Source organism: Astatotilapia calliptera, chromosome 1, assembly GCF_964374335.1.
Source record: "Astatotilapia calliptera chromosome 1, fAstCal68.1, whole genome shotgun sequence".
In the NCBI taxonomy this organism is placed as follows: domain Eukaryota; kingdom Metazoa; phylum Chordata; class Actinopteri; order Cichliformes; family Cichlidae; genus Astatotilapia; species Astatotilapia calliptera.
Window position 1 is genome coordinate 22,329,061 of NC_137422.1, and position 18,093 is coordinate 22,347,153.

At 41.7% G+C, this 18,093-nt stretch overlaps 1 protein-coding gene across 4 annotated transcripts; it reads left to right on the forward strand.

Moving 5' to 3' along the window:
- Positions 1-159: 159 nt before the first annotated feature.
- dhx38 (DEAH (Asp-Glu-Ala-His) box polypeptide 38) lies at positions 160-17,780 on the forward strand. 4 transcript variants are annotated; one of them, XM_026168362.2, is made up of 27 exons: positions 160-441; positions 1,232-1,560; positions 1,807-2,000; positions 2,255-2,416; positions 2,508-2,670; positions 3,013-3,134; positions 3,212-3,288; positions 3,371-3,526; positions 4,049-4,210; positions 4,330-4,437; positions 5,168-5,292; positions 5,396-5,533; positions 5,781-5,967; positions 6,326-6,511; positions 6,592-6,732; positions 6,921-7,031; positions 7,259-7,375; positions 7,464-7,571; positions 7,670-7,782; positions 9,690-9,898; positions 10,877-11,031; positions 11,646-11,801; positions 12,050-12,184; positions 12,577-12,702; positions 12,791-12,886; positions 14,431-14,552; positions 16,573-17,780. In XM_026168362.2, the coding sequence occupies exons 2-27, from the start codon at positions 1,235-1,237 to the stop codon at positions 16,652-16,654; spliced, it is 3,777 nt and encodes a 1,258-aa protein (XP_026024147.1). In that variant the 5' UTR covers positions 160-441; positions 1,232-1,234; the 3' UTR covers positions 16,655-17,780. The 4 variants fall into 4 exon arrangements, with proteins under 4 accessions (XP_026024147.1, XP_026024139.1, XP_080159035.1 ...); XM_026168354.2 differs by having other exon boundaries at positions 163-441; positions 1,804-2,000; XM_080302909.1 differs by lacking the exon at positions 160-441 and having other exon boundaries at positions 1,078-1,560; positions 1,804-2,000.
- Positions 17,781-18,093: the final 313 nt, after the last annotated feature.

Below are 18,093 nucleotides of genomic sequence, written 5' to 3' on the forward strand. Positions count from 1 at the left end.
GCAGCAATTTCCTAACGTTGTAAATCTGCTCAACATCTGGCAATAAACCCTTTTCTGATTCTGAACATAAAATATAGAAAAAAATATAAGAGATGTAGTAATCACTTCAAACCAGAAGCGGCGCTTTTTCATATGTACGGTTTGGTATCGCCGTACAAAGAAGAAAAAGAAGAAGAAGAAGGATTGTGGGATTGCAATGGCTGCTCCCTCATCTGTAAACATACGCGTTGAGTTTACGAAAACCGATCGTTAATCGTTTTCTCTGACGCCATTAGTGGTGGTTTTGTGATTCATTTTGTGGTCCATAAGTTGGCCCCAGATGTTTACGTTCATGTGAGAGTGTTTGTATTTTACGCTGACAGAAACACGCGGCATTTTTGCGCCTTCTCGTCTGGACACTAGCAGCTCGAAGGCTAGCCGAGGCTAGCCGCTCAGTCTGAGGTATGTGATAGTTTTTTTTAAATGAAACTCTTACCCACGAGCTCTTTTATGGAGCAATGTTAGCTGCGTAAATATAATGCGTAGAGCTCACGTAAGCATGTTACCAACTACAGCGGAAGCGTATAGAGCCTCAAGTTAGATTTTGATACTATTAATGTGATAGGTACTAATACATATGTGACTTATTTCCCACCAAAGATTTATTTATTTCATTTTGGATCGGGGTAAAAAGTTATTATTGCTACTTCATATCCTGGAGGTTTTTTTTTTCCCAAACATCAGTAGTTGGTCAATAAGTAAATAATTTAAATGTTATTACTCTGTGGTTTGGATTATTGATTGGAGCCTAGCTTGGACTCTGAGTATGACTGTGAAATGACGGCCTATCGATACAGTGCTGTGAAAAAGTATTTGTCTCCTTCCTGGTAAATATAACCCGAGTAAATACACACGATTGGAGTTGAATCCAATCGAGATGCTTTGCCAGGTGGCTGAATTAAAACAGTTCTGGACAGAAGTGTGTGCACGGTGATTCCTCTGGGATGATGTGAAAGACTCATTAGTAGTTATCACAAGCACTTGAGGCAATTACTTTTTTACACAGGACCAGGTTAACTTTTTTCCTTAATAAGTAAAATCATCATTTAAAATTTAGTTTGATGATCTGCAACATAAAAGTGTAATAAATATGCAAAAAAAAAAAAACCTGAGATAGAATGTAATTATGTTATCAATGGTGATATCACCAGCGAAGATTACTAGCACTCCTCATATCATAACTTCTTCACAGATAATGGATGATGACGTGTCAATGCATAGGCTGGAAGGATCCGATCCGACCGTTCAAGTTGGAGGTCTGATTGTAAAGAAGAAGAGCGCTGCTGCAGAGCCCCATGTATTTCGGGCACCCACTCCACGCACATCTTTACTGGGCTTGGATCTTCTGGCAGCACAGAAAAGGAAGGAGCGTGAGACTAAGGAACAAGCAGATTCTAGCAGTGATGACAGGAGTAGCAAGAAGTCAAAGGTTTCCTCCTACAAAGACTGGGAGGAAGGTAAAAGTGACTCTGGATCTGATGAAGAAGACAGTGATGACAATAGCACTGCTAAAAAAGAGAGGTAAGTGTGAGCACTCTACAAAGAATAGATAGAAAGGTATTCCATTCATTTTATGAGCTTAAAAAGCTTTCATTGTGGCTTGTGGAAAAAGTTTTTACAATGTGCTGTTTTATAGTTTATTCGTATATGGGATCGTGACTTGGAAATGTTGCAGAGAGCAAAAAGTCACGGTGTACTTGACTGAGGAATTCTCATCAGAAATGCTATAATGTAATTGAGAATCTTTTATTTTTGTCTCGCTAGCAGGAAGTATCGTGTGACTGGTTCAGAGACGCCCTCAAACCCTGGAGGTGTCAGCGAAGAGTTCAGACGCAGACACCAGCAGAGGGAGAAGGAGAGGCGCGAGCATGGAGTCTATGCCTCTTCTAAAGAGGACAGAAACAGAGAGAGAGACCGAGAAAGGAGTAGAGATAAGGGCAGAGACCGACGCAGTGAAAGAGGTGACTCCATAAATCATTTGGTTTTCTAATAGTCATTAAAATTGACTTTTGGTTTTAGTCCATCCATCATGATTTTAGTGTGATATTTTTTTTTCCTTTTTTTAGTATTTGTAAGAAAGAACCACTCAAAACTCTGGATATTCCATTGTTTTTTTTGGTTTGTTTTTTTGTTTCAACGTTGTAGATCAGGTGATAATGAAAGCAAATATTAGATCAGTTGAGGATGCTGAGATTCCTTTGCTTTTGTCTGTTAGATGACCGCGAGAGCGGCTATAGCCGTGGCAGCAGCAGCAGTCGGTCGGAGCGTTGGGAGCGCAGTGAGAGGAGTGAACGCTCACAGAGGGATGGGTGGTCCGATCGCATCAGCCGGGGCAGTAAGAGAGATGAACCCCAAACTCCACAGAGTCGTCCCAGAGGTTGTTTGCTTTTATTTGAATTTGTTTTATTGCCATGTACAAAATGTTGTGTATTCAACTTGATCACTTACCTTCTTTTGTTTTTACATAGATTCTTTCACTCCCTCCCGCTCCAACTGGGATGAGGATGACAGTGGTTTTGGCAGCTCAAGGCATTCCCAGTGGGAATCTCCTTCCCCTGCCCCGTCTCACAGAGAGTCCGACCGCTCGGAAAGAAGCCAACGCTCTGGCCGAGAAAGTGAGAGAAGGGACAGGTGAGCAACTGTCGTGTATTGTAGCTTACATTTTTGTGACTCAGGACCTGTAATTTTTATTTCTTTCTTTGTACTGATCAAAACTGATATTATATATGTGACCCCACACAGAATACAATATATTGAATTGCATTTAGAATTATCTTCAGCTCTAAATGTTATCTGGCAGCATGGCTATTTGTATTTTATAAAAAATATAATTCGCAGCTCTTTGCTGCGTATCACCAAGTGTTATGATCATACTGTTATCATCAGTTTCTTAGAGGCTTTTGTAAATATGATTGCACTTTGTGTGAAATGCTTAACTGCCACTCGATGCTAACATCATTTATTTGCTTTTAGATCAGTTAGATCAGGTCGTTATCCTGACGACACGCCCCTGCCTACCCCATCCTATAAGTATAATGAATGGGCCAATGACCGAAAGCATTTGGGGTCCACACCTCGTTTATCACAAGGAAAAGGTACTGTTAAAAAATTGAACCTTCATTCAACATTTATAGTATGCCGGAGAAATTTAATTTCTTTGTCTTTTCTTCAGGGAGGAAAGAAGAAGGTGGTGCAGGAATTATGTTTGATAATGAGAACGAGAAAGAACAGTGGGAGGAAGACCAGAAGGTGAGTACTAAATTATCACTCCTTCATGCCTCATACATAAGCATTTTTTTTCTGTTATCTGATTATTTAACTGAAATTACAGCAAGCTGACAGAGACTGGTACATGATGGATGAAGGCTATGATGAGTTCCACAACCCTTTCACTTCCACCTCTGACGACTACATAAAGAAGAGAGAGCAGATACTTCAGAAGCAGACTCAAAAAAGAATATCTGCCCAGAAACGACAGATCAATGAGGTACAACCATTCTGCTTCAATATTTACCAAAATCAGAACTGTACACCTGCATGCAGTGGCAAATCTTCTGTGTATCTGCATACATGACTTGCCACTGCATGCAGGTGACCTTTGTGTGTGTGCATGTCTTTTAATAATAGTAATAATAATAATAATACATTTTATTTAAAAGCACCTTTCAGAACACTCAAGGACGCAGAATAATAAAAGCAACATAAAAGCAAGCAGTTTACACAATCATAAAAGAATAAGCGATAAAACAAATTTCAAATAGCAGAGTGGAGAGGTTATGTGGAATAAGCTATTTTGAACAAATGAGTTTTGAGTTGGGTCTTAAAGAGAGAGATGGAAGAGATATTTCCAGAGTTGAGGAGCAGAGCAGCTGAAAGCCCTGCTCCCCATGGTGGCAAGACGGGGGGAAGGGACAGAGCGAGAAAGGGAAGAAGAAGGTCTAAGACACCGAGATGGGGCGGTGATCTTGTGTGGGCATACCTTTGTAAGAGGCTGTGATTCTTGTTAAAGGATAACGAACGGTGGGAGACCAATCGAATGCTGACCAGTGGTGTGGTGCAAAGGTTGGAAGTGGATGAAGATTTTGAGGAGGACAATGCCGCCAAGGTTCACCTGCTGGTTCATAACCTGGTCCCTCCCTTCCTGGATGGAAGAATAGTCTTCACTAAACAGGTAAAGCCTCTCATCATTAACATTTCCAATCTCTGAGATGTTATATTTGTCTCATGATTACGCTTGAGGAATTTCTTATCAATTTTAGTGTCAATATGTGCGTGTTTGTCCTCCCGCAGCCAGAACCTGTCATCCCTGTGAAAGATCCTACTTCTGATATGGCCATCATCTCTAGAAAGGGCAGCCAGCTGGTCCGTAAACATCGTGAGCAGAAAGAGCGAAAGAAGGTATGCTGGGCATGCAATTCCACTCAGACAGGTTCACAGAAAAGGATTTAGTGACCCTGCCTCAGACTTCATACTGAGGCTAGTTCAGTCTGAGAATGGTAATGGCATTTAGTGCAATGCACAATATAACTTAGTGTGCAAAAGTATGTAAAGCTGCTGCAGGATTCCTTGCCCTTTTGAACACTGAAGACATTTCTTTATAACTGGCTTTGGTTTTGGGATTGTTGTGTCATGCTGCAGAATGAACGTGGGACTGATGGGACACCTGCCTCATGGAATTACAAAATAAAGACTCTAGACATCTAAAATGCCTGAAAGTGTTGCACAGTAGATATATTATATAATAATAATATGATAATAACAGATCTATGATCATATTACAGATTCCTGATTGTAATAATGTAATCTGTTAAATGCCCTATTGTGCAAGCTGTCATATACATTGTGTAGTTTGGTATTGCACAGTTGTGTAGGAAGCCACATACGATCCAAATCTCTAACAAATGAAATTAATATGTAAATGAATTGTGATAGGCTTACGAACGCATGTCTTATGCTACTGTTGTCCAACATTCCTTCATTAAATGAATAATCACAATATTTTAATTCGTGTCGGTGTGAGGAATAAATCATTAATGAGGCAAAACTATTGGATGACTCTGACACCAGATGCTGTATTCACTCTTTTTCTGATCTGAATATGTGTACCTGCCCTTAATTATGTTTTCAGGCACAGCACAAACACTGGGAATTGGCAGGCACCAAGTTGGGGGATATCATGGGTATTAAGAAGACGGAGGATGAAGACATGCCAGGGGGCAAAGCTGTAGGAGAGGACGGCAAAGTAGATTACAGGTGAGCTGACAGACATTTTCTCTATTAATAATCTGGCTTGTAGCATTGAAGTCTAGTGTTTGTCTGATCTACTGTATTCATTTTTTTGTTGTTTGCTTTACAGAGCAGAGCAAAAATTTGCAGACCACATGAAAGAGAAGAGCGAGGCCAGCAGTGAATTTGCTAAGAAGAAGAGCATTCTGGAGCAGAGACAGTACCTGCCTATCTTTGCAGTCAGACAGCAGCTTCTTAATATCATAAGGTATTGATACCAAGACTATGTTGGTTGTTTTCCACCTTTAAAATGTGTTTGACATTAAAAGACAGAGGGATGTGGGTGATTGGCTGTTTGGACAAATATTTGTTTATACTCATCAACTAAGCAGTTTATTTGATTTTCTTACTATTTAATGGATGGTGGAATTAGTTACAAGAAACCCGCATTAAAACTGAGATGAGTTCTTTGAATATAACCTTCAATTTTTAATTGTGTTTACTGCAAACTGCAGGGACAACAGCATAGTGATTGTTGTTGGGGAAACCGGCAGTGGGAAGACCACCCAGCTGACTCAGTACCTGCACGAGGATGGCTACACCAGATACGGCATGGTGGGTTGCACTCAGCCCAGAAGAGTGGCTGCCATGAGCGTGGCCAAGAGAGTCAGCGAGGAGATCGGCACCAACCTCGGAGAGGAGGTAAAGCCAACACACTGGAGCCATCTTGCATATTCTGTGTAACACTGCCATCTAGTGGGCAGGAGGAAAATATCAGGTTTGTTAGCGACCTGGAATGTGGTAGTGAATGAAATAATCAACTTCAAGTGCTGAAAAATAGTAGTAGGTAAAGGGAGAACCTATGTTTTTAGAGGGTTTAAAATAATTCTGTTTTACTTCTGTCAGTAGGTACTATCTTTGCTTTAATTGCTTCCCCCCTTTCATTTTTATTAAAATGAATATCTGTGCATGTCACACAGGAGTATTGGGTTAGTGGTCATTCTCTCACATTTTTTTTTTTTTCAGTTTCACTTGATTATTTTGACAATGTTTCCTCTAGGTTGGTTACGCAATCCGATTTGAGGACTGTACATCTGAGAAAACTCTGATAAAGTACATGACAGATGGAATCCTGCTCAGGGAGTCACTGAGGGAGTCGGACCTGGACCACTACAGTGCTGTTATAATGGACGAAGCTCACGAGCGCTCACTGAATACTGACGTGCTGTTCGGTCTGCTGCGTGAGGTCGGTACAACATACTTTTATGAGAAGAATACTCGATGATGTCAAGCAAGCTCTTCACTTCTGTTTGCTTTTCCTATCAGGTTGTATCTCGGCGCACCGATTTGAAACTCATAGTTACGTCTGCAACCATGGATTCTGACAAGTTTGCATCATTTTTTGGCAACGTACCTATATTCCATATTCCAGGGAGAACTTTTCCAGTTGACATTTTGTTTAGCAAGGTATGTTTATGATTTTATTCCTTATTTCAGGTATAAGAGCCTTTCTGTGAACCTTGTATCATACGGGTAATAAATGTAAATTAGGTTGCCATATTTTTACCTCAACATGAAGCTGTCAGTTTATGAAATACAACTAGTTTATATATTATGCAAAGTCTGGATGATTTGTTGTGTGTGGTGCTTTGTAGACACCTCAGGAGGACTACGTGGAGGCAGCTGTGAAGCAAGCATTGCAGATTCACCTCAGTGGGCTGTTGGGAGACATCCTCATTTTTATGCCTGGGCAAGAGGACATTGAAGTAAGCAACATGACCGTGATATATATATTTCTTGTTTGGTTTGTGTGCTCTCACCAAACTTATTCTAGTTTTAGTAAAAAAAGAGAAAAGCAGAATTTTTGAGAAAACTAACTGAATCAATTTTGTGAACTTGGAAAACTAAACTAACTAAAATAAAATAAAAACATAGAGGAAATATCTTAGTTTTAGAGTCTGGTAAAGTTTTCAGTATTTCCTTGTTATTGCAGGTGACATCAGATCAGATTGTGGAGCGTTTGGAAGACTTGGAAAATGCTCCTGCTCTAGCTGTGCTTCCCATTTACTCTCAGCTTCCATCTGACCTCCAGGCCAAGATCTTCCAGAAGGTTTTTATCACTTGTGAATTAATTCAAATAAACATTTTACGCAAACTAATAACCTTCAGCTGATTAATTTTCTTTCGTCGCTTGCTAGGCTCCAGATGGTGTGAGAAAATGCATAGTCGCTACAAACATCGCAGAGACGTCCCTCACTGTGGATGGCATCATGTTTGTTGTGGATTCAGGCTATTGCAAACTTAAGGTAGCTCAATCCCACTGAAGATATTTTTATTACTGTACAGTATTTAAGGAAAGTGACACCATTGATATTTACTTCCCTTTTTTTCCCCTATTCAAAAGGTTTTTAATCCTCGCATTGGAATGGACGCGCTCCAGGTTTATCCCATTAGCCAAGCTAATGCCAACCAGCGTGCTGGTCGAGCAGGACGTACAGGACCAGGGCAATGTTACAGGTAATATTCAGGCCCTTGTCTGCTTTATGCACACTCGGTATTTGTGCAGACACATTCACATGGCACATTACAGAATTTCTGAGCTGGAATTAGTGCATAGTTTACAGTTTTAGCAGTTTTGTTTTTTTAACTCAGGCTTTTTCTTGTTTTCAATACTGAAAGTCTCTTGATCCTTTAAGAGGGAAGATATTCTCATTCTGCCTGCTTTAAAACCCTCTCACAGTAACTACGTGCAATCCGGTTCCACATTACAATTGTAAATGTATTTTTGGCTGAATGGCACATATTCAGAAACAAACCACCCGGGGTTAGAGTCAGGCTTTTATTCTGCTCCTGCTTGTCTAAAAAGCTTGCATCATTCTGGTTGAACTGTTAATGTGTTCACAAATTGTGTTCATGTGTGTTGTGGCCATGCCTTCAAGACAGACAGAGGCAGCAAAGGAGGGAGAGTGCCAGAAGCCTAATCTCTGGAGGATTTCATGCAGTTTGACTGTTTGTACGGCAGGAAAGGAGATCCTTTTAGAGGTTTTACTTGACCTCTCGCTCTTTGGATATATTATAACTTATTATAACATATTATAGAGACTTGCTGACGTGCCTACACATAGTGAAGCATTTTGTATTTGAAATGAGCTGTGAGGCCCACGTATGCTGAGATAAATCCTACCCACCTGCTCTTAACACACAAGCTCACAAAAATATACAAAGAATCGGTTTTGGAACAGCTTTACACGGCGCAGTCGAGGCGTTTGAGCAGCTGCGGATGTGAGAGCGCACAGAGAGATTCACGGTGATTTACTCAGCTCGTGTGGAGAATTCCCTGTTCAAAGATCCTTTGAGCGTGTGTGGGTGCCTGCAGTAGGCACCCACACACGCTCAAATCCCTCAATGTTCAAATCATCCTGTAATTATAAGCACCTACACCAGACTGCTGTAATTGCTGAAAGAGATACTTTAACCCATGCTCAGGAAGTTTCCCTGAATTCTAACTTATGGAGTTTCCCTTTGCAGTCGTTCTACAGTCGGGTCCATAAATATTTGGATAGTGACACTTTCTTTGCCTCTGTACATCACCACAGTGGACTTTCAATAAGATAAAATGTAGACTTTTGCTTTCATTCAAAGGGTTTGATAAAAAATTATTGCAATAACTGTTTAGGAATTCGAGACCAAGTTAGAGAATAAGTTCACTGAAAGGAGTATCATGACCGGTTGAGGCCTGTTCCCTCGTGGTTTAACGACTGAAGGATGTTAGGCTGAAAACAAAAAACTAAATAAACCTTTAAGAGACAGCAGAAACTTTAGGAGGGGTCAAATCAACAATTTTCTATGTTCTTAAAAATAATGATTATACTGACCAGGTCAGCAGCTTCACAACATCTAACAAAGTCAAAAACACCATCAAGTAGGTGGGGGTATCAGGAGTTTCCTTGATGAGGTGCAGACCACTTTTTAAAGTCAAGAATGGGAAATCCAGATTAGAGTTTGCCATAAAACATTTAAAAGAGCCCGCACAGTTCTAGGAAAAAAATGTAACAGATAAAAGCAAAATTAACTTGTTCACAAATCATGGGAAGAGAAGGGAAAAGGAAACATCTTCAAACTGTGTGAAAATGACTGAATTGTAATTGCAGTTCATGTAAAAAAATAAATAATGAAAATCTTCCAAATTAAAGCTGGAAGTCTGCATTTCAGTTATTTGACTGTGTGATTTAAAAATGGCACGCAGTGGCTTGTTTTACAGTCCAAAAGCTTACGGACCTGACTGTATGCTCGGTACTTTCCTAATGACGCGTGTCCACATAATAAGATGAGCATATTTCATCTTCTCCGTTCAAGCTCTCAGTTTGCTTCAAAAACAAGCAAACCAGTTTGACCGTTACTCTGTGTCTCCTCCGCCCGAACAGGCTGTACACTCAGAGCGCCTTTAAGAACGAGATGCTGACCACCACCATACCAGAGATCCAGAGAACCAACTTGGCCAACGTAGTCCTGCTGTTAAAGTCTCTGGGTGTTCAGGATTTGCTCCTTTTCCACTTCATGGATCCACCACCTGAGGATAACATGCTCAACTCCATGTACCAGCTCTGGATCTTGGGAGCTTTGGACAACACAGGTTTGTGTCTAGTGTCCAACCGGAAATCCTCCCCCCATTTAAATTGATTTCTAGTACGTCGACTTTTAAAAAAAGCGTACAATTATTATATTACAAGTATTATATTTTCCGATTAGTGATGACATAAAATAAAACTAAGTCTAAATGTATTTCTATATCCTCCATCTGTGTTAAATGGACATGTAAAATTATATACCAAATTTGTTGTAGCAGGCTGGACTTAGCCCAGGTCAGTCGTTTTTTCCAGTAGGGCCAAACAATATAAATCATTTTCCTGACGTGATGATAGAGGATATTGGGTATTTAGGAATTGCATTTCCCCTCTGAGCGCTGCTTTGAGCTGATACATAGTGATTGTGACACCCCAAACAGGCACGAGACCGGCTTCTGTAAAGGATGCTGCATTGATAGTGCAGACGCTGCAAACAGGCCTGGAGGAGACAGTTGTGAGGTTTAGCCAGTGGAGTAATTGCCCAGTAACTGATCCTGTGTTTGATTTGACTGGTCGGGTCTCATTTTGGTCTCATCCTTAGCCAGAATCCAGGGGATTTAGGGATTTGGGGATAAGGGGGGACTTTTGATGATTCCCTGTATGGTGTGTTAACAGCAGATTATCTCTGATTAAGGCTTACCTGCCCCAAACTGGCTTCTCTGCTACTCTGCTTTTCCTCCTCGTAAGCTTCTTAGACTCTTTCGTCTAATCATTTAAATCAGAAACTGCAAAGTTTTTTGATCTCACACTCTATTTTTTCCCCTACAAGTATTCTCAGCTGTCAGCAGTTCATTCTACTCTCTCACAGTGAAAGATAAATAAGTGTCACACAATGCTGCCTTCTCCCTTACGCCAGCAGGCTTTTGATGGAAAAGCAGCTTATCCACTCATCTTAATACTTGTCCCTCCTACATTCTTTACATGTCATGTACGTTTATATTGCACACACGCTGAGTTTGTCACGGTGTCCTCTGTCGTCCTTTCAGGAGCTTTGACACCAACGGGACGTCTGATGGTGGAGTTTCCGCTTGACCCCGCCCTCTCTAAGATGCTGATAGTGTCCTGTGACATGGGCTGCAGTGCTGACATTCTCATCATCGTCTCCATGTTGTCTGTGCCAGCCATCTTTTACAGACCTAAGGTACAACTCCTTTTTTTTTTAATTTTTAAGAATGTGATTTGTTGTTTTTTCTCGAAAATAAATATGAGCTCCCGTCACATGACTTCTTGAATGTGAAAAGGTTTGCTCTAAGAAGCAAATGATGACATGAGAATTGCATCAAAAGCCTGACATCTGCACTGTTTTAGTATATTTTGGTCCATATAAAGCCCAGGGAGCTCTTTGGAGTTTAAAAGCTTTCCTTTTTTTTCCCCTTTCGTATCGTTTCTGCCTCAGACGCGCACTGTTCTGGCTCACTCTTAGCACCCTCATGGCATTATTTTTAGTTGTTGCCTTTTCAGTGGAAAAGCTAATTCACTGTACCAGACAGAAGACAGACACAGTTGGTGACTAGCAGCTTAAAAGTCTGATAATTCCCTCAGGAATTAGTGGAGACTTAAAAAAAAAAAAACAAAAGTAAAGGAGAAAGTGAAGAAAATGAATGTTGGACTGTGCTACGTGGTGGGGAACATAACTCCATCCTAACAAATTTGACGTATAATATTACGTTTCTGCTACACGCTGGTTAGCTGTTACATTTTTAAACACTAATAAACACTTTTAAATATTAAACTCTGTCTGTGCGTTTTTTACAGGGTCGTGAGGAGGAGAGTGACCAGGTGAGGGAGAAGTTCTCAGTCCCCGAGAGTGACCACCTCACCTACCTTAATGTGTACATGCAGTGGAAGAACAACAATTACTCTAGCATCTGGTGCAACGAGCACTTCATCCACACCAAGGCCATGCGCAAGGTCAGACTTGCACTGCTTCACCTATTCTCTCGTTTACTTTGCACTTGTAAACTCTGCTATATGAATATTGTGCAGTTTTAATGGTTAATAGTGTCAAGTTTGCTGTTTGGGCAAAGTTGAAATCCTGTGAGATTTTCAGGGTGTTACATTATTGCAATGATATGTATTTTTAAAACAATCGTAAGCAGCCAGGTTGGACTTGTTTTGTCTGTTGGGGTCTACCTCCAATAAATCCGGTGTTTGTGCAGGTGCGTGAGGTACGCTCCCAGTTGAAGGACATCATGGTGCAGCAGAGGATGAACCTGGTTTCCTGTGGTTCAGACTGGGACATCATCAGAAAATGCATCTGTGCTGCTTACTTCCACCAGGCTGCCAAGCTCAAGGTACTTTCTTCACTTACGGTTTCCTTCAGTTAATATGTTACACCTGGTGGCGACTGGTTGTGGCAGATTTATAGCAGCATAATTACAGAGTGGTGAAATATCCCCCCTGGCCTCCCATTAATACAGCGGTAAAATCTGAAAGGAAATTTAAAATCATGACTATATAATCAAGGTTCTCAGTTTGACTTATGTGTAGGCAGCTAACCCAAGCAATCATAGTAATGCTGGATATACTTTAAATTTATTTTCCTGCTGTCCAACCCAGGTGGAGAAGCAAATTAGCCCAGATGACCTGCTTTGCTCTGACCTTATAGTGCAAACATAGACAGAGGCACACTGCAGGAACCAGGATCCCGAACATTTAATTTATTTATGCATGTGTTTGCTCCCAGGGCATTGGGGAATATGTGAATGTGAGGACAGGTATGCCATGTCACCTCCATCCTACCAGCTCCCTGTTTGGTATGGGCTACACTCCCGACTACATCATCTACCACGAGCTCGTAATGACCACAAAGGTAAGAAGACTGACTGCTGCATATTTTTGGCAAAAAACAGTTGATGGTTTTTAATGTTGCTGATGTTAACTTGTGCTTTGTGTTGCAGGAGTACATGCAGTGTGTGACTGCAGTGGATGGAGAGTGGCTAGCAGAACTGGGACCCATGTTTTATAGCATCAAACATGCTGGAAAAAGCAGACAGGTAAGTCAAGAAATGGGTGGAGCAGCATGCAGGTGGATGCTGGGGTTGTGAAAGAGCAGGCGGCTCTGACAGGAAGGTCAGAAGGAGAGGTGGGAAATTTTGTGTAAATATAAAATATACATTTTTGTGTTGTTTTTGTTTTGACCCCTCAGATTTACTTTGTAACCCGTAGCTGTGGTCCTTATCAGCTTTTCGGTGTGGTGGCAACTTTTCTTAAAAAAAAGATTTTTTTAGACTCAGGAATAACGTAGTTTCCATCCTAGTTGTGGAGCACTGGACTGGCTCTTTATTCACCTCAAAGTTGCGTGAGAGAGCGTGGGAGTTTGCCCAACCAGTCTACATGTGTTTTGTGGACCGTGTCCCTGTGAGCATGGCTGACTGCCCCGTTGCTATGAACCATTTATTCCCTGTTCAGTCGTAGTGAGAGCTTGGTTTGCGTCGCCAGCAGTAAATCGGATCCTTTCCCATCAGGCCTGCCCTCGTTCATAACTTTTATGGATAGAAATCCTAGTCGCAGCCAAGTGGTGTCAACTTTGACAGACTTAGGATCATGTCTCTGCTCTTCGCAGATGATGTGGTTGTCTTGGTCTAATCAGCTTCCACTACAGTGTAAAGTGGCTGGGATAAGAATTGGCACCTCCAAAGATTTATTTTTAGGGTTTACCTTTATTTTATATTTTTAGCAGCAAAGAGGAGAAGAGAAAGATGGGCAGAGAAAGCAGGGGAAGACATGCAGCCAAGGGCTGCAGGTCAGACTGGAATCCAGGCCCACTGCATTTCAGCTGTAGGGCATTCGGGCACCTGCTCAACCAGTGAGCTAAATCAGCATCCAGCACCTACAAGTCTGAGTCCATGTTCCTCGGGTAGATTGCTCACTCTGATTAGGGGATGAGCTGTTGCCCCAAATGGAGGAGTTTCTGTGGCAGGCCTCACAAGTGAGGGGATAGGGAGGCGTGAGATTGACACCTTATGAACACAAGCTCAAAAAAAATTAGATTATGGATACAATCGGCAAAAATGAGCTTCCTCTGAAGGTGGCTGGGGAATAGAGAGGGGGTGAGGGACTCAGAGTTGCTACATCTCAACATCGAAACCAGCCAGTTGAGGTGTGTTGGGCATTTGACGAGGCTGCCTTCTGGACGCCTTCCAGGTGAGGTGTTTCTGGCCGTAGTGGAAGAAGGCCCCCGGGGCAGAGCAGCATATGCTGGAAAAGTTAACCCCTCAGCTGGTTTCGGAACGCCTTGGAGTGCCTCCGGATGAGCTGGAGAAGTTGGCCTGGGAGAATGAGGTCCAGCACCTCCCTCTGGATAAGCGGCAGTGGTAGACAGGTGGAGTCACTTGTTCCAACCTGGAAATATCCTCAGGCAGAAAGACAGATCTATAAGTGAAACGAACTAGACTTACCTGCACCATAAAATTCTCTTCTCAGAAGAGCGGAGACTGTTAATAGCACTGATTTTAGAATAACATGTTAACATTGACTTGTGCATGTAAACATTTCTGTATTCTTCTTTTTAAACCATTTGTCCGTGTTCGACTTGTAGGAGAACCGTCGCAGGGCCAAGGAGGAGATCACCAACATGGAGGAGGAGATGGCCATGGCCGAGGAGCAGCTGCGAGCTCGTCGAGAAGAGCAGGAGAAGAAGAACAACGTCGGCAGCGTGAGGTAAGGCGGCAACAAATCTCCCCTCCTTTTGGTTCTCTACACGGGCCTCGTCCAACAATAGTTCCCTGTGGCCCTCATTTTCCATACACAGTCAAGATTAGAAACGTTTAATTTACCTACCCTGCTGCCAATCCCCTATCTCCACCCCTCCCTCCCTCCCTCTACTCCACCTTTCTCACTCTTCATGATGAGCTTTTCTCACCTCTGGTCCCTCCAGACGAGACAAAAAGAAATAATATTGACTCCTGGCTGACCCCCATTACTGCAGCAATTTAAATTGTGCCATAGCAGAACAGAGAAAGGAGGGGAATGTTCATTTTCAAATTAGACCAAAAAAATTAATTTCACACCCATCTCCGAGCTTTACATAGAGAAATAGGGTTATAAAGACAAATTTAAAAAAGTCCCTTTATTGTTAATTAATCAGCTGGTTTTTCTGTCTCGAGCTTAGTGTGGCCACATCTGTGACAGATATGTTGAAAATAATCACACTCGAGGTATAGGATTAAGAATCAGATTTAAGAAGAGGAAGCTGGGCGTGTGATAATGAAGTTGAAGGCTCTCCTGGGCTCGTGGCTGTCTTTGTCCTCTGGCGGGCCTCACGAGCGTCTCCTCTCTGAGTTCAGTGTGACTGGGATGAAATATGTTGTCGGGCGTGCTTTCGAGTGGCAGCTGCTTATCACCCGTCTCCCTGCTCAGCAGCGCAGATCACTGCTGTGAATTAGTAAACAGCCCTGTTGCTTGTGTTGTGTATAAATGGGGAGCATTGAGTGTTTTTGGAGCCTGTGTGTTTGTTCTATATGAAATGCTTAAGAGACAACGCAACAAGTTTTAACTCCAATGGTTAGCACCATCTCTCTGTGTGGAGTTTGCATGTTCTCCTTGTGTGGCTTCCTCCCACAGTATACACGAGTCAGGTGAATCAGCGATTCTCAATTAACTTGAGGTGTGAATGGAGTGTGACTGGTCGGTTCTGTCTGTGTTAGCCCTGCAACAGACTGGCAACCTCTGCAGGGTGTATCCTGCACCTCACACTAAGACAGAAGAAGAAAGTGGTTGGATGGTCTTGTTTTCAGAAATAGAGATTTTGACAGTTTTATTCTGTAATGTGCTTGGTCTTCTTATGAATTCTACTCCCCCCCCCCTAAAAATCCTAAATATTAAATACATTTCAAAAGAAAAGTCTCAGCTTCCCGTTGACACATTAGGTTGAAAAGCATTTAGTAATAGTAAAGTGTAAATTGCACTTTCCAGCAGGTTCGAGTTACCACTTCTGCTGTTTGAGAGCGGGGAGCATTTAATAAACAAACAATATTTATCAGACAAACTGAACATGCGGTAAAAATCTAATTGAGTGCACTAATAGATGTAGTTATCTGTCATATAGTGCAGTTGCACACCAGTCAGCAGTGATTACATTTTAAAACTTTACATAACATTAAAAATTAGCTGGAACATGTTAGATCAAGTATTCAGATATATTTAGTCCTTTAGGAATGGTCAGTGGGCCAGCTGACACTACACTAAAAAAAGCATATCACTGTTATAAAACATGCACCACCAGTCAGACATTCATGTTCATTGAGCTTAATGGAGCTACTGGAAGCGTTTGTGTTAAGGGAAGCACAACATTTTCTCCCAAAGTGACCGGTAAGCCAGAGAGCAGGGACAGATTGACAGAAGGAGGTTATGGCCTGATTGTTGTAATTGCTGCAGGTGTGTGTGTGTTAGCAGGAGGAAGGCACGAGAGAAGTGTCAGTGTCACACTGCTGTAATTAAAGATGATAGATTGCACTGTCAGAGGCGTCAGGCTCTACGTCCCAACACTCTTCACAGAGACACACCGCTCTGTCTTTTCATTCATTCTCCTCTTCACGCAGCTTTAAAAAACCCAGCTCTTTTAACCCAGAGTAGGAAACATTCAGTGTTGACCAAACACCGCAATAAGGAATAAAGCTCCTGTTGTGTATGTTGCCACAGGAAGTAACTTGTCTGCACCTGCTTCTCTCTCCTGATTCAGGGCGGTGAAAATCTGCACGCCAGGAAGGAAAGAAGAGGTCCCCATGACACCCAAACACACCCCCGCCCGCTTCGGACTGTAAAACGGCTTCTGGAAGTAAGAGGCTCCCGATCCATTTCCGCTTCTAAGCAGTCACTGTCATCGAGGCTCGGACCACACCAGCAAAAGCAAAAACAGAGCAGCTTTCAACCATTTCTTCCTCCCAGTGTGGCCGTCAGCTGCAGTTCATGTTCAGACCACTAGAGTGAGAACTTGTATAAGGCACAAGACTCGGAGACTAGCTGGGTTGATCAGAAAGCCTCCCTCCACCTCCATCACCTTCACTAGCTGTTTCCATGATGCATTTTAAGGAAAAAGGACTGTGCTGTTTTCTTTCTTTCTGTTCCCCCATAAACAGTATTTATATGTGCTTATTATTGAAAGGCTTTTAGAGAGGTGTTGACAATAATTGTACCTCCACTAAAAACTCAAACGTAATTTTCTATATTCCTGACGGTATTGTCAGAGTGCAGCTGATAAATGGTAAGCTGATGTAAGTGTTACGTGTCTTCATGTCCTTGTATTTACTAGTTCTTGCAGTGTTGTGACTTGAACGACACGTGCCACCTTGAAGTGCTCCTCTACAGACAGAAGCACTATTGAAAATGTACTTGTGGCACGAGTGTCTACTGACTCTACAGTCGTATTGTCATACGCCCTAATACTCACATGCAGGCTTAGGCAATTGACCTTTTTTAACTCCTGTTGACCTTGTTCCAACAACGTACTGTGGCTGATCATCGCTTCATTATTTCACCACGCTGGATTAAATATATAAACGGTGTCACTGTTATGGCAAACATTACCTTTTTTGGTTTTCCTTGAAACAGATGTTCAGAAATGCTCATATGCCTTTGTTGGTGTGCACCTTCCTCTTTACCCTCAGCTGATCAGAATGCCATGCAGCTTCACAGACTGGTGTGTCGGTTTTTCGTCCTTTTACGTGAAACTCAGCTTATGTTTCTTTTTCTTTCTACATATTTTACAAATGAAAATAAACATTAGCAATTTTAATTTTTTTTTTAAATCCAGTGTAGTTCTGATGCATTTTCTGCACATTCATGCAAAACATTGGTTGGTTTTGCAGTGCTGTGAATAATGATTTGATAAGTGAAAATGATGCAACTCAGTTTTTGCTTATGTATCTATTAAAACTAAGTGGCAAACAATTAATTTAGAAGTCATTAACTATGATCATAAAGCATGTCCGCCGTTAAATCAGGTTCCACACCCAGAGGTTGGGCACTGAAAAGGTAACAATGTTCTCTGTTAACCAACCAGTTGAGTCTTTATTAATATTTTTCATCATATTTTATCAAAAAATACTCCAAAAGTCACAAAGAAGAAGTTTGAGAAGAAGATGACCGGGAGGAGACGACCACGACTGGAAAAGTTTGCCAAGTGTTAATAAGGAAGCATCCAAAAAAGCTTAGGTAACAGCTGATTAAAACAAACTGGAGGCTCAGAGGTTTGTCTGCACGT

Excerpts from the sequence above, each read along its gene's own strand:
- dhx38 (XM_080302909.1), top strand. The coding sequence starts at position 1,166 with ATGTTATCAATGGTGATATCACCAGCGAAGATTACTAGCACTCCTCAT. Across the intron at positions 1,561-1,803 it reads AGCACTGCTAAAAAAGAGAG|CAGGAAGTATCGTGTGACTG; the intron begins GTAAGTGTGAGC and ends TTGTCTCGCTAG. Across the intron at positions 4,211-4,329 it reads GAATAGTCTTCACTAAACAG|CCAGAACCTGTCATCCCTGT; the intron begins GTAAAGCCTCTC and ends GTCCTCCCGCAG.